Below are 15,881 nucleotides of genomic sequence, written 5' to 3' on the forward strand. Positions count from 1 at the left end.
CAACCATTCTTCTCTGCTGGTAACCTCTCCACAGTTATCCATTTACTGTCACCTCCAGAATACCTTCCTGCAGTGGAGTCTAGACGGGACTACTCTGGAAGGCCATTCAAACTTCGGCTTAGAGCAGAAAGTGCCAGTCTGCTTACTTAGCATTTTGGGCATGCCCCCGTTACATCTATTCTGCAAAGACTGATTGGCTTCCAACTAGTTTCCAGGTACAATTCAAGGAGTTGGCTCTCCCCATAAAGTTCTGTATACTCTGGGTTCTAGGTACATTACAGACTGCCTCTTTTAGACTATCCTCCAAGAGCCAGGACCTATCTGGGACACAAACTGAGCCAGCGTTAGGGGGTAGCAAGCAGGGCAAAATCCCACGTCCCCATGCCACAGGACTTCAGCCCCGAGCTGCAGGGCCAGGGCTCCAGCTTCAGCCTGGTGGGGCTGGGGCTTTGGCTTCAGCAACATTGCAGAAATCCAATGTGTGAGCAGGTAAGGAAGGCAGGGTGGGGGCCCACTCCTTAGTTTCTGCCCTTGGCCCCAGCAAATCTAATGCCATTCTTGCATGTGAGCTGACAGAATGTTGATACGTACCATTTTGGGGGCAGGCGTTTTCAGCGGCGGGCCCTCAAGCCCGGCACTCAGTTCCTACGCCCCCTTGGTACGACAGAGCCAGCCCAGCAAGCTGACGAGCATGCTGCAAGGCCCATCTATTGCTCGGGATTTTTCTGAGGGTGAGTTGGCAGAGTCCGAGGAGCCTTTCTGTACTGTTTTGACACGTTCATCTGGATTATTTTTGCATTACACCTATAGTATTTATTATACACACTATATAAATACATAAAAGTAAACTTGGCTATTTTGGTTCGTTTCCCCGTAGATGATAAACCCACTGCTGTGTTGATAACTCCACAACTAACGGGGACGTGCAAAGCTGTTTTTATTTACACCTTGTATAAATAATGATTTAAAATTATATAGTACACTACTTTCAAAACTGTATTAATATGGGCTAATTAGGATTTCTATAAACACTTCATATTCAGAGTGCTTTACAAACACCCATCTGGAGGTGGGCATATGCGGAACCTGAGACAGCATCGTTAAGCGATTTGTTTAAAACCACAGAGAACACTAATACATCTGTGCTGGGATTAGGAATCAAATTTCTTACTCCTAGTTCTGCACGCAGACCTCACTGTGTATCCAAGTCATAAACTTAAGGAAGGTCAATTTTGAGACTAAACTACTTAATGTCTCTAACCTTCACACATATGGTACCTGAACGGTCAGTCACAAACAAGCAATAAATAAGATTACATTTATATAACTATAGAATGAGAGAGACAAGGTAGGTGAAGTAATATCTTTTATTGGACCAAATTCTGTTGGTGAGAGAGACAAGCTTTCGAGCTTACACAGAGCTCTTCTTCAGGTATAGGAAAGGTACTCGGAATATCACAACTAAATACAAGGTGGAACAGATAAGGAGTTAACACACGGCACAAGAGACCAGTCAAGAGGAAGTGGGCAGTAACACGTCTACAGTCGTAGGACAAAGGAGGGTTATAGTGGGTTACAGACTGTTGTAATGAGCCATTAATCCAGTGTCTTTATTAAGTCCATGATTTTGGTGTTTAGCTGAGTTATGAATTAAGTTCCCAGGCTTGATTTTAAAAGGTGTTGGGCAGGTTTCCTTGGAGGATGAGGTCAGAGGGATTTTTTTTCTCCCTTTACTGAAGCATGCTTTCTTGGGGTATTTGGGTGGCCCGGTCCTGATGCAATCTACTTATCTGGTGGTATGTCCTTGTTTGGCAAACGCGGTTTTAAGTGCATTAGGTGTGTATCTGGACTTCTCCTCAGAGCACATTCGAGGGTCTCTGTGTTTAGCTGTAGCTAACAGATTTCTTGACGTGTTTGGGGTGATACTGGATCTGGTTTCTTGTATATAATTGTCTGTAGGATCCATTATTGAAACTGATTGTGGTGCCCAGGAAATTGATGCTGGTGTGGGAGTGTTTCAGACAGAGTTTAATGGATGGGTGGTGGAATTCTATGAGGGAGTTCAGGTCATCTGTCCAGAGGATGATGAAAATATCATCAATATATCTCAGTGTATCCTTGATTTAGTGATGCATTTGTCCAGAAATTCTTCCTCAAGGCGGCCCATGAAGAGGTTGGCACATTCTGGGGAGCTGTCCTACTATCCAGGGCTGTTCCCAAAGTTTGGAGAAAAAGTGTTTGTTGTTGAATATAAAAAACTGCTATGGGTGAGGATGAAATGGATGAGTTGGCAATGTTTGGGGTGGAGATCTGAGTGCTGTCCACTGTCTTGTAAATATTTGTGACAGCCAACAAAGCTGTCCTTATGAGGGATGCTGGTGTATAGGGAGGTGACATCCAAGGTGGCAAGGGTGGTGTTCTGAGCAAGGTTAGCCCTGTAACCATGACACAAACATCTTCTTGATAACATTCAGAACATACAAGAAATTTGAGTTTACACACACCCCTTTAAAACCCCCCCCCCCCCCAAAATCTTCAACTACCACCTCTGATCTGACCACCCGCGCTGCTTCCCGCAGCTCCCATTGGCCGGGAACAGTGAACGGCAGCCACTGGGAGCTGCAGGCCGCTGTGCCTGTGGATGGTCAATGTAAACAGTGTCTTGCCGCCTGCCAGCGGGTTACCCTGACGGGCCGCAGGTTGCCCACCACTGCTCTTGATGCACTATCCACTGATGTGGAATAGCACTATACAAACAAAAAGCATTTATTAATGTATGGTATTTTCTCCCCAAATCATGCTTTGGTGTTAGCTGCTACTGATTTAAAGTGATTCATAAGGATTCATGACTCCCTCTGAAATCCATGAATATACAAAAATTTCTGGCTGCTCTCCACTTTCCATGAGGTTTCACAGATCTCAGGAAAGACCCTAACAAGCAGCGACTACATTAATCATGGCCACGTTCTTTTCTTAGTATGAAAATCTCATTAGTTGTGGTCACCAGTCCTTAGCTGCTGACAGAATCACAGAAATGTAGGACTGGAAGGGACCTCGATAGATCATCTTGTCCAGTCTCCTGCACTGAGGCAGGACTAAGACTTAGCTAGTCAATCCCGGATAGCTGTTCATCTAACTTCTTCTCAAAAACCTCCAATGATGGAGATTCCACAACCTCCCTAGGTAATTTCTTCTAGTGCTTAACTACCCATAGAATTAGGAAGTTTTTCCTAATGTCTAACCTAAATCTCCTTTGATGCAATTTAAATCCATTACTTCTTGTCCTGTCCTCAGTGGTGATCCTCTTTTACTAACCTGAAGACTTATCAGGTCCCCCCTCAGTCTTTTCTTCAAACTAAACAAATCCAATTTTTTCAATGCTTCCTCATAGTTCATATTTCTAAACCTGTAATCATTTTTTGTTGTGCTCCTTTGAACTTTCTACAATTTCTCCACAACTTTCCTGAAGTGTGATGCCCAGAACTGAACACAATACTCCAGCTGAGGCCTAATCAATGCGGAGTAAAGCGGAAGAATTACTTCTCATGTCTTGCTTACAACACTCCTGCTAATACATGCCAGAATGATGTACACTTTTTTTGAAACAGTGTTACATTGTTGACTCATTAGTCTGTGATCCACTATAACCCCTCATAGTATTCCTTCCTAGGCAGTCATTTCCCATTTTGTATTTTTTCATTGATTATTCCTTCCTAAGTGGAGTACTTTGCATTTGTACTTACTGAATTTCATCCTATTTATTTCAGACCATTTCTCTAGGTTTTCAAGATCAGTTTGACTTCTAATCCTCTCCTCCAAAGTGCTTGCAACCCCTCCCAGCTTATCATCGGCCAACTTTATAAGTGTACTCTGTATACCATTATCCAAATCATTTATGAAGATGTTGAATAGCACAGACTCCTGCGGGACCCCAATCAATATATCCTCCCATCTTGACTGTGAACCAGTTGTGCACCTACCTTATAGTAGATTCATCTAGTCTGTATTTTCCTAGTTTGTTTATGAAAAGGTCACGTGAGACAATATCAAAAGCCTTACTGAAGTAGAGATATCACATCTACTGTTTGCCCCCATACACAAGGCTTGTTCCCCTATCAGGGAAGGATATTGGGTTGGTTTGACATGATTTGCTCTTGACAAATCCACATTGACTGTTACTTATTATTTTCTAGCTGCTTACAAACTGATTATTTGCTCCATTATCTTTCCAGCTATCCAAGTTCAGCTGACAGGTCTGTAATTCCCCAGCTTGTCCTTATTCCCCTTTTTATAGATAGGTACTATATTTGCCCTTTCACCCGTCCTCCACAAGTTCACTTAACAATTCCCATGATGAGATTTGGGAGAGTCACCAAAAGGACTTTTATTTTATCATTCTAATTCAAACTAATTTTCCTTATCTGGCCTCACCAAACTACCCAAAATCAAAGTAACCATGCTCACTTCACAAGTTTCACTCTGCACCATTGTGGCTGGTCTTCATCATACAGCATTAGTCTATGTTCAAGCACTGAATTAAATTGAGACACTGACAGATATGGCAATTTCCTGCAATATCCTTCAGAGAGCTTACGGAATTAAGTTTAAGTAGGTTTGGGGTCCACTGTATGGTATTTGTACGATTGTGGGCCAGGATTGTATGCAACTTCTAAGAGGGGAATGGGGATACGAACCCAGGGAAGTGTTATGAACTTCAATGTAGTATACTGAACAATGTGCTAAACAATGGGCTTACGGGGCAAACGGTGTCAAGTGGTTTGCCTGGGAATCCGTAGGGGGAGGTGAATGCTAATTCCCCTTGTCTCCCCACCTTGATTATGCAAAAATCCAGCCTTTTGACGCTACACCTTGAGAAGTGGACCATTGTCTACTGATAACCTGTTCCCAGAGTCTCAGGATCGAAGGCGCAAGCTGTATAAAGCAAAGACTAATCTATTCATAGGTATGCTAGTTTGGAGTGAAGGCTGTTATTACATGAACCTGTAACAGACACAAGATGGGTGAGGTAATATCTTTTATTGGACCAACTTCTGTTGGTAGAAGGGACGACACCACGGCAATGAACTTGTTACTACAGAGAACTCCCTTGATTGGGGTTTGATGGAACTGATTCTTGCAGAGTCCTTGTTGGGGTAATCTCTGGTAAACTTATTAGCATGCTTGTAAATTCTTTTATTGTATTTAATGTGTTTTTACTGTAATGCTTTCACTTTAAGAATAAACGTGGTTGCTGATAAAAGTCTGTATGGTACCTTATAACTCACTACACTGTTTGTAAGTCTTCAAAGAGAAAACAATGCTCAGACACTGGCCTGTTTAGGCAGTCTGGCTTGCTGGGAATATCACAGCATAAGCAGCGGACTGGGCAGCCTGGAAAACCTTGGTCAGGAGGGAGAGAGACATGGATCTCTACACAGGAGAAGTGGTGGCTGAGAGGCATGGAACCTAGGGTGGGTGCCCTCCAGGAACTAAGGCGCACTTGCACTGAACTTGACATACAAGTGGATGAAAAAGGGGAAAGCAGTAGAGAGGCCATATTTATGAGCCACTATTAGTCAGAGTTAAGGAAGTAAATCAGAAAGCCTTCATAAAATGGATAGACACAAACTTTGTATTTCGATTAATTCACAATCAGCTCCTATACTATATATTTTGTAACCCTCCAACAGTAACAAAAGGGGAGAATGGGTGTCTACCAACACACGAAAAGTGTCCAAGAATCATCAGCCATAAAAACTCATAAGCAAATCTATCAAATGCAAGTTTGTGTCTTGATTTTATTAGGTTTCACATATCAGACTGTAACTAGCCATTGGCTAGTCCTGTCCATCATTAATACCTCATGACAGAGTACACACAAGGGAACTGAAGTAAACCAGTGTCTGCGCTGAACTAACGAGGGCTTACGTGGCTGTGGGTTTAATGAACTAGTCTTTTACTGCTGAAGATTTTAGCTGAAATGCTGACTCAGGTCACAAGTGCAACTGCATTTAGTGATTCATCACTGCCCTCAGTTGTGCATGTCATAAATTCACTTTATAATCTATTATACTCAAGATAATCTCTGAGCTGTAAAATGGTACCCAGTCAAGGCCAAGTCTCGCCCTGGACTCCAAACTGTGCAGGGGAGACCCCCATATACTCTGGGGGCACTAGGAGCCAGATAGTGCCCCTCCTGCTCCCATCATGGGTCTTGGGGGAGAACAGCAGAGGATGAGGAGCCAGCCATAGATTCCAGCTGGTAGAAGCAGGAGCAGCCAAAGCAGAGACGGCTGCACATTCCAGTCAAAACTCATTCCAGTCTCAGACTTCCTCTGCCCTGTGCTGATCAGCTGTTTGCTCCCATCCGCCCCCTCCCTCCTCACAGTCTCTTCACTTTAGCTTCCCTCCACAGCCACTCCTCCAACCCTCTTCTCCCCTGCCATGTGCTTCTCATCTTCACTTCCCTTTCCAATTAGCTGATCTAGCTAAACCAGTGGTTCCCAAACTTTAACAATCAGTGAACCGCTTTCACTAAAATGTCAAGTCTCACGAACCCCCTCCTAAAAATGAGTATTTCCAGGGATTTTCTCCTTTACCTGAGTATAAATTATAAAAGCAGTGCTCTTGGAAATATAAAAATTGTTTTATTATATGCTTATTACACACTATTTATTAATTATTATCATTAAAGTATTTTTATTACATTATGAAAACAGCAACACTCTTCCACGATCTCACTTTCGTAGCTTGTATCACTTTGAATAAGCCTGTTATAAGACCAGGCGCCTATGTTTCATCAAGGAGTATCAGATATGAAATAGCATGAAGGTATTTAAGAAGCCAACTCAAAGAGTTCCTCCTACACAAGCATTCAGGTTTTGAGCAATCCTGGCAAATAATGCACGTTACAACAGAGCTTAAACTTGTTCTTCATAATAATTTTAAAAATACTAGCTGCCTATTTAATTATAAAAACAGCAAAAAATATCCACCTCCCTTTCCATTTCTTATAAGGAGTCTTGAAGTTTTAATCTCCACAGTGTGATAGAGATGCTTGCTTTGATCTGCTTAGCTCTGACCGCCATTAGGGAATTTTTTCCCGAAAACCCCTTGTAACATTTCACGAACCCCAGTTTGGGAACCACTGATCTAAACTTACTCCATGCCCACAAAAATCATGGAACTAACCTGCTGTTTTTGCTGCCATCAATTGTTCACTCTTCTTCTGTATTATACACCCCTTCCCCCATCCTGTGTCTGTCTTGTCTATTAGACTGTAAACTCTTTGAGGGCAATGGGCCATCTACTACTGTGTGTGTGTATGGTGCTTAACACAATGGGGTCCCACTCTTGAATGCCCCTTAGACAACACCTTAATAAACCTGAATAACAACAACAGCCAGCTAGCATTGCAGGCCAGGACTGAGATGCACTGGCAGAACCATAAAGCACTGGACTAGTAGAGATAATGCAACCCAAGACTGCATTACATTGGCCAGGCTGTGTGCGGCACTAGATTAACCTTGTAGGTACCGTTGCTGGTCAGAATTGAGGCATAATTGTGAGAACTGTGCAGTGAACTACCCAATATCATTACAGATCTTCATTTCTAGAAGCGCTAAATTCCTCAGACACATGGGAGAAAGGAAAAATTAACAAATATTTGCATTTAAGTATTGTGACTTCGCCAGCATCATTTAATGCAAGCATGACTAGGCAGGAGTTGGGTAAAGGTGCAAATTATGATCATTATGTAACAGTAACTATTGGAATCTGTGGGTATTGATCTGTGCCACATCACACGGACAATAACCTCTTGTAAGCCTGACCCAAATCAGGTGACTGGGGCTAGGGAATAAAGAAGTCTTATCAACTCTCCTGCACGCTATACCTTTAGTACAAATGGTGACATGTTAAGTTTTACCTTTTAGATATGAAAAAATGCCAGATAAAAGGAATATTTTGAGACAAGTGAGCACCAAAAGTTGACAGTGTAGTGAAGTGTAAAGAAAACATACATCAAAGCTGCCCAAACACAAGAGAAGGGCCCCCAAATAGGAGTTTCAAAATACACTGCTTGGTGCTTTGCTACTGCTGGCATCATGAGAACAATATTTAACAAACATTTAATCACCAAGATTAATTGGCCACAGTGGACCCAACCTTAGCGACCAAAGCACAACGTTAGAGGTTTTATAAACACAGTTTACCTTGTGAACAAGTTGGCTCACTCATTCACTTCTATGCTTGAGAGAGACTCAACCTTTCAAGAGGGTACACTGTCACTTTAAAAATCATGCTGTACATTTTTATCCAATATTAAAGTCAGTTTTCACTTTTGAGTATAGAAACTTTCATTTTCAGGTCTTTAGTGCTGCAGTGTCTGGGCTGTAAGCATGACATGGAAATGTTTACTTGCTTAAAAACTTTTTTTTATGCCTTGAAGGAGGAGTCCTTGCTGTGTCCTGACTCCTCCCCATTGGTAATGTCATTTCCAGGAAAGAGCTATTTAGAGAACTTTTCAGAACTCGCTTGGCTTTTTTTTTTTTTTTAGTTGACAGTATTTTAAAGTTTAACCAAATATTTTTTTTAAATAAAATTAATCCAACGTTTTATTTGCCTTTTGGTTTTTGAGTCGTTAGGTTGTACTCAGGTCACGTTCCCCTCCGCAGCCAGGAGGACGAAAAACTCACTTTTAATGAAAGTTGGGATTCTTACAAAATCAAATGCGGTCACGAGCTGGAGCTTTAAGAAACACCCGAATACCACAAATATCAGACCTGAAGAAGAGCTCTGGGTAAGCTCGAAAGCTTGTCTCACCAGCAGTAGTTACTCCAATAAAAGATATTACCTCACTACCTTGTCTCTCTGACACAGTCTTCACATTCTTTTATCTTTGAAGGGGAAGTAAACATTTCATCTTGAGTGCTTTTTCTATCCAGTTGTTTTGACTGGTGTTGTCCATTGTTGCTGCTATTAGGGTTTCCAATTTTCCTTCTCAGCAGCTCTTCCCTGGCAAAAACACTTCACCAGGAAATGTGGGGCCAAAGAATAAAAGCTGCTCAAGAAGTTATTCCAAACGGAAGCAACTAGACCAATGTATTAAGGCCTGCAATGAGTGGAGTTAGAAAGGAGGCTCCACAGGCACATTTCCCTCCCAAGATCTTATTCTTCCCCTTCATCCATATTTAGTCCATTTGTTAGACTCAGTTCTGCTAGGGAAGAGGTTACATTCAGTAAAGCATGTAACTGAATCAAAACAATGGAGCAAAACTTGATGCTGTTTTAGTTCAGATCAAAATATTCTTAAGATTCATAGAAGCTGAGGGAATCAGACAAACTTTTAAAGGGCAAGATCAAATTAAAAGAGTTGCAGAGATCTATGACTCTAATATTCAAGAGAACATTTGCATGAGGCTCTCAAAAATAAATCCAGAACCTCCAACCTTTGTACATTAGGTTAAAGGAGTGATCTGAAACAGTATCCTCTTACAAATCAGCCTTTTTAATTAGAGATTTCAAAAGTGAAATTTGAACCGATCGTCACTCACCAACATTTGAAAATTCAACGGGGCATAAGGGATCAGTAGATAAAGGGGTCTAGCAAATCACTCTATTTTTCTACTTTGCAGTGAGTTTTGAAACAGATTCAAACAAACTTTTTTTTCCTGGGTGCTTTTAATTATGTGGCTGCATTTACAGTAAAAATGTGTACACCTGTTGTCCAGCTGACAAGGGTCTGGAATTTTCAGTCCTGTATCATGAAAACCAAGGCACTCCTGTCTACACTATGCTCTGTCACTGTTGCCAGGACCAGCTGAACACAGATTTTTCCAGTGTAAACAAGGCTTCTGCTAGCCCCAGGCATTAATGAAATTCTCATCCTTGCAAAAAACTTGATTGAGCCCTGCCTGATATATTACATAGCAGTGCAGAACACTACGATTAGACCAATAAGGAGCACAAGTTCTTGAGAAGACTGTAGCTGACTTAACCTTGCATGCATTTAAATTCTTCTAAACTGTAATATACTTGTCAAAGTTAAAAAAATAAAAAAATTAAAAGTGAAGACCTGGAAACATTTTTTGAAGAATAAACAGTGAAGAAAAGCGGTTATCTACAGTGATACAGGATAAAAGGGATAAAGTTTGGGTTTAAAGTTCTACACAACAAGAGGACACAATGATATTTTCCAGGATTATTCTCGTATTGATTAGGAGTGAAGAGCAACCTTGCAAGATTTGCCAGCTCAGGCAGAAACTCTACTCACTTCACCCCCTTTACCAAGATTTTTGACAATGAAAAACAGACATTTTACTTGCTTGTCAAAAAACTTGCCCAGTTCGGATAAGAACTTTGCAAGGGTGGTGAAAGAGGCCTTCAGCTCCAGGTTGGATTAAATATTTAAACTTTTTAATTGCTGTTAAACTATTGGTTACTCAAATGCAAGATGCTTTAATCTTTTCAAACCTGATCCAAGCCCACTGCAGTCAATGGAAAGATTCCCACTGATTTCAATGGGCTCTGGATACAACAACCCTACTTTATTTAGTACCAAGAATTAAATGAATTGAGAATAAGGCCAAGATACTGAAACAACAAATTCTACCAGCAAACAACACTCATAAGCCCCAAGCACAGGAGGACTTAAAAAATCCTTAAACTTGTTTCCCTACTAAACACTTAAAGACACTCAAAGACACAACACTGTTGATCTTTCCTGGATTAAAGGCTTCTAGTAGACATTTCACATTTGCTATTTACAGGACTTAAAGTGACCTAGCAAGGATGGCCTGGGCTTTGATCCTAACAAGTTTAATTACACAAATGGTACTTGACATTTTATTATATGTATTATGCAGCCATATTCCATGCTGATGGCACTAGCTCACAAGATAAGCGGATTCAGACCAATATTGAACCAAACTCCTATCATGGTGTCAAGAATGTAAAAGGTACTCCTTGAGGAGTCTCTCTCTTTACAAAAGAGGGGGTTGTAACTGCTTGTGGCCATTTTGAGCTCCATAACACTTGTTGTAAGTGTCCTGGCCAGATGCCAACTGGGGTAATTTTAATGAATTCCCCCTACAGTTTGAATACCATATTTTTCACTTCCTGTCTCAAAAACTGTTCTGTAGTTCCCATCATGGCCTGATAAACAGTTGCTCAATACCACAGGGAACTCCACTTCAGTGGTATGTGAGGTGATTCCTGCACATCAGTTATCTACAGGAAATTATCCCAAAGCATATAACCATCTTCTGTCACCTAGAAACTGACAAAATTGAAGTTGGTGTTTTTCCTACACATTAAATGAAAAAATACTTTCCCAACACTGTTTTTACCCACAAATGAAGGACAATCAAAATATACAGAAACCTGTTCTTGAGACACCACCAGCTGTTTCCCCTTCCCGTTTATGCATTATGTACCTAGAGGGTGTTTTTTTAAATGTATACCGCAAGTGGAACAAAGATAGATCAGCAGTCAGGTCTCCAATATTAAAATACCCCGTGTTGAGCTAGACAGATGAGTAAAGGGAACTCAAGAGCTCCTAAACTCTGGTTTTGCATGCTACCTGGCTACCATGCAATAATCACCCTCAATTTTTTTTTTTTTTTTTTGTGAGGGGGGAGAATATCTTCATAGATTTACAAAAGTAATCTTAAAAATAAAATATATTGACATCTGATGCTGACCCCACTTCAAAAGCTGTACTGATCTTGCAGAATTTTATTACAAATCGAAGATTTACTTAAAATCCTTAGAATAATTTCTTCAAAGGCTGAACAGCTCTTCCATACCTACTGCCCACACAACTTTCAACCACAAAGGTCTTTCCCACCACAAAGCTATGACAGCACTGTATTCCCTGTTCAACTCTGAGATTTTCAAGCAGATTCTATTTGGATTCGGTGTGCTAACAAGTGAACCATTATTAGAGCCATTATGTTCAACTGCAAAAGGTCAATGGGTTAGAGGTAGGTCATCATGTAAAACTGTTTTAGAATCAGTGAAAAATAAATAAAAACACCCTACATTTGGAGAAAAAATAAACTGGTAATTGATAAAAGTGACAAGGCTGCTTATACAGCAATTTGCTAAAAGTTAGACTCTGCTGTCCTTGTAAGCAACAGAAAGTGCCTAGTTTAAAATGCCTCGATTGGCTTGGTATTTTAATACTATATTAATAACTATAAAGCTATTTATTGTACATTACTGACTTTAGTAGTGTTGAGGACAGTTTGCAGTTAGATCTCTAGACAGACATGCCTCCCAGACCAAAACAAGTTTTAGAACTCTCAGAAACTTAAGAACAAATAGTTGGCAATGTACTCCCAGTCAGGGAGCAGCGGGTCAGTTGCTACTGTTTCTCATTCCTTGTTACATTACCAAATATAAATTGACTGTTTCTTGTTAAAACACCAACTTTCCAAAGCTATTAAATAAGTCACCAAATCCAGGATCTGCGCCTTGCTAAAACAGGCATTGTGCACATGTTAACTCTTTGCCATTTTCTGTTTTGTCTCTTCAGTGAGTTATTTTGCTACACAGCATGACTCCAGATAATAAATATTACCCATATATTAAAAAAAAAAACCTCTCCAAACACTGACAGAAGTTTTAAAGCAATGTAAACACATTTCCATATTAGGGCCTGTGGAAAGTAGACGTTAACAAAAAAAAAAGAGAGAGGGAGCACACAGGAGAATCCTCCTTTGTTGTGAATCTTGCAACAACAAAAGCTTGTTCTCCTGAACTGACGTTTTGTTTCTTCTTTGCTAATGAAAAGAAAGTTGTCTTGCAACAGCACCACCAAAACACACACACACACACTTTTACTTCTCTCCTTGGAAAGTGAGAAAATATTTTCTAAAACACAAAGTTCTCCACCGGAACCGGCAGCAACCAACCCAACCCAAACTAGTTACCTGTCTCAGACCCAAGAGGAAAGGCATCCTGCATTCTCATCATCCACACTAACGCTTTGGAACAAAGGAATTTTAAAGTCCCCCAACAACCATTTCCTCCGCTGATGTGCGCGGGGTGCGCCTGCGATCCTAGTGAACCCAGGGCTTCCGCGGCCGGGAATGTTAAGTAAACAGGGTCCCAGAACTCAGCGTGCACTCGGCTCGCTCTCCGCCCTTCCCCTCGTTCTCCTCCCACACCCTGTGACATCTCAGACGCAGCCGAGCTGTAGGGTTTGGCCAGGGGGAAATGACATCAGTTCAGACAGTGCGAAAAACTGGAGACAGCTGCTGATTAACAAGAAAAGGGCTTGCGACAAACTCGCGATGCAACTTGGTATTTAGCAACCCTGCTCTATGCAGGGGCACGAACCACCACATTTTGGGTGAACAAGGAAAACTCTCCTGGCTCTAACCAGATGCCCCAAATGGAATAAAAACCTGGATTAAAGAACAGCTCTTCAATGAATTAAAATCCCCTAAGCAAGAATACCTCAATTTCTCCTCAAAAATGGCAGTCTAGTTTGGATGTGGCTCCTTTGAGCCCCTTTGTAGTCTGCACTACCAGGCAGCGTTTCTGGAAGATGGATCAAAACCAGAATCTCCAAACTTGGAGGATTTGGCTAAAATGGAACACGGCTCTAAACCACTCCCCTGGTTTTGCCCACTTTGATTCTTTCTTTCCATAGTTCTTACTGCACTACTGGCAAATTCACCACCACAAACAACACCTCGCTTACTAAATGGCAAAGCCGCCATTTCTTTCAGTGGCAGCCGGACTGGGCCCCCACGCAAGACTACAAAGGGGTGATGCGGAAGCTATTTTTATCCTTGCCATGCAGTGAGAGCACATTGCTGTCCCATAGCGCCCTACTTCTGGGCATTAGCCATCTCCACACTTTCACACCAATGGGAGGCTGTACCTCGTAAACAAACTTATCTAGTCACCGAGAATGCCAGTCTTGTTTGTCCTCTCATAAACAAGCGGTACAGCAAGTTCTACAGCAGCAGGGGAGATGACACAGCAGACAGTAATCTAAATTTAAACTGTCTATACCTCCTACTTTAAAAGTTCAGCAACCCCCGCCCCTTTTTTTTGTTTCTCTTAAATCAGCAGCTGCTCTCAGCTGTCATATGCCAAACTAGAACACTCATCACTCCCATGCGCAGAGGCAGCAACTAAGCAGGTATTTAACAGAAGGGAAACTTCTCTTTTATTTGATCTTCTCAGCCTCTAGGCTGCTACAAATTAAAGATATTTGGGAAGGATCAGAGCAGGAGTCCTTTATGTACAGAAGCCTATTAAATCCCTTATTGGGAAATACTGGTTTTTAAATCATTTCAGGACTTTAAAAAAATGAAACTACTTACAATTCTTATAAATTCTGATTTTCAATTGCATGACATTTTTTAAAAGCCTTAAAAACAGCCAAACCCTTCACAGGCAAGTTTGGTGAGCACTAGTCTGAGACAATTACCCCCTTTTCAAACTTCAACACTCCTGAGCCACTGTTACCATGTTCTCTTAGAAGTTCCTGAATTGTTTCCAAACTGAGCATGTAGTTCTGGGGGTTCTCTGAACACAAACAGGGTGGGAGAAATGTAGTAAGTATCCTTCATACTTACACAACACTTCCTCCAAGCATTAGAAAGCCCTCTACAAACACTAACTAATCCTCTAAACGCAGAATTCAGTGTTACATGGTACCATCCCCATTTTATCAACAGGGAAACTGAGGGACAGAAGTTAGTAGTAAGTTGCATCTGCTCAGGTATTGGATTTTCTACCTTTTGCAAGTTATCAGAACTTTAAATGACCAGTCCAAAAAGTTACCCCGATGTTGATTATGCCACATAACACGTGGCTATAAACTCATGGATGAAACATTCAAACCATCATCGGTTGCTTTGCCAAGCAAATGGACAACACCAATGATAAACAGGAGCACGTTCCTGTTTTGGTCCTGGGAAGGTAGGGGCTCTTTTGCCAACATCTGAAGCATCTGGTCCTGGCCACTGTTGGAGACAGGACACTGGTCTAGGTGGACCACCAGTCTGTTCTAGTCTGGCAATTCCTATGTTCCTACTGTTAAAAGTTGACTCTCTGACAAGCTGGCAACTTCAACTGATTCTCCCTCTCTTAGCAAATCACACAAGAGTCTCCAGTACATATGCAAAAGATAAGAGCTCAGCAGTAAATCTAGCGACTCAAGATCCAGATTCTAGATACACAGTAGAAAAGGAAGTAACTGATCTTAAAGTAACAGCTTCCCAGCTTACTTAGCGCCACTCCCTCAGAAGGGGGCTTGATGCTCTATCATTGGACGAGTGAAGTTTCTCTCTTCTCTCCATGGGACGGTTCTATGCTGGGAGCCCTGTCACTGCTTGGCCCTTCCTTTGTGTGTTGGGGTGCCAGCACCAGCTCCAGCGATGATGCGGTCAGGGCCAGAGGAGCTGGTGCTGACACCAGTGCCAGGTCTGTTGGTATTGGTGCCAAAGTGATAGCTGGCAGATATGGTGTTGAGAAAGTGACAGCCAGTGCTGATGGTCCCAGCCTTGAGCTGATCAGAATCAATGTGACTGGTGTAAAATTCAAAGCATTTTCCTTCCCGGTCTTTTTTGTACCCCCTAAAGCCTGGGGTGTGGCATCTGCCTGAAGGGGCACTTGCTGAGGATGACCCTTTGGGTTCCTTGGAGGTGAATGATTCCTCCAGGTCTAAGACCATGCGCAGGTGTAGCTTCAGCCACGTGTCCCTCAATTTGCAAGTGATTGATAAGATGTATTTTCACTCTGAGTGCTTATCAGGGATGTGGCTCTTCCCCAGACAGAATAGGCATCAGCTCTACTGGGGAATGAAGTCTGGCAGCGCTTAAACCCAGGTTTAGAGTCTGCCACGGTGGTAGGCATGA

General features: G+C 41.8%; 1 protein-coding gene across 2 annotated transcripts in view; it reads right to left on the minus strand.

Annotated features, from left to right (window-relative positions):
* Positions 1-15,881, minus strand: part of WBP1L (WW domain binding protein 1 like) — a 79,117-nt gene that overhangs the window by 22,876 nt on the left and 40,360 nt on the right. The window contains exon 1 of one of the 2 annotated variants that reach the window (XM_034775402.1): positions 12,936-13,164. The exons of the other annotated variant lie outside the window; for it this stretch is intronic. Within the exon in view, the coding sequence (XP_034631293.1) occupies positions 12,936-12,962 (27 nt within the window). The 5' untranslated portion in view covers positions 12,963-13,164. Of the gene's footprint in view, positions 1-12,935; positions 13,165-15,881 lie in introns of those variants that run through there. 2 annotated transcript variants of the gene reach the window in all.

The sequence above is a fragment of the Trachemys scripta genome, chromosome 7, assembly GCF_013100865.1.
Source record: "Trachemys scripta elegans isolate TJP31775 chromosome 7, CAS_Tse_1.0, whole genome shotgun sequence".
Lineage (NCBI taxonomy): Eukaryota > Metazoa > Chordata > Testudines > Emydidae > Trachemys > Trachemys scripta.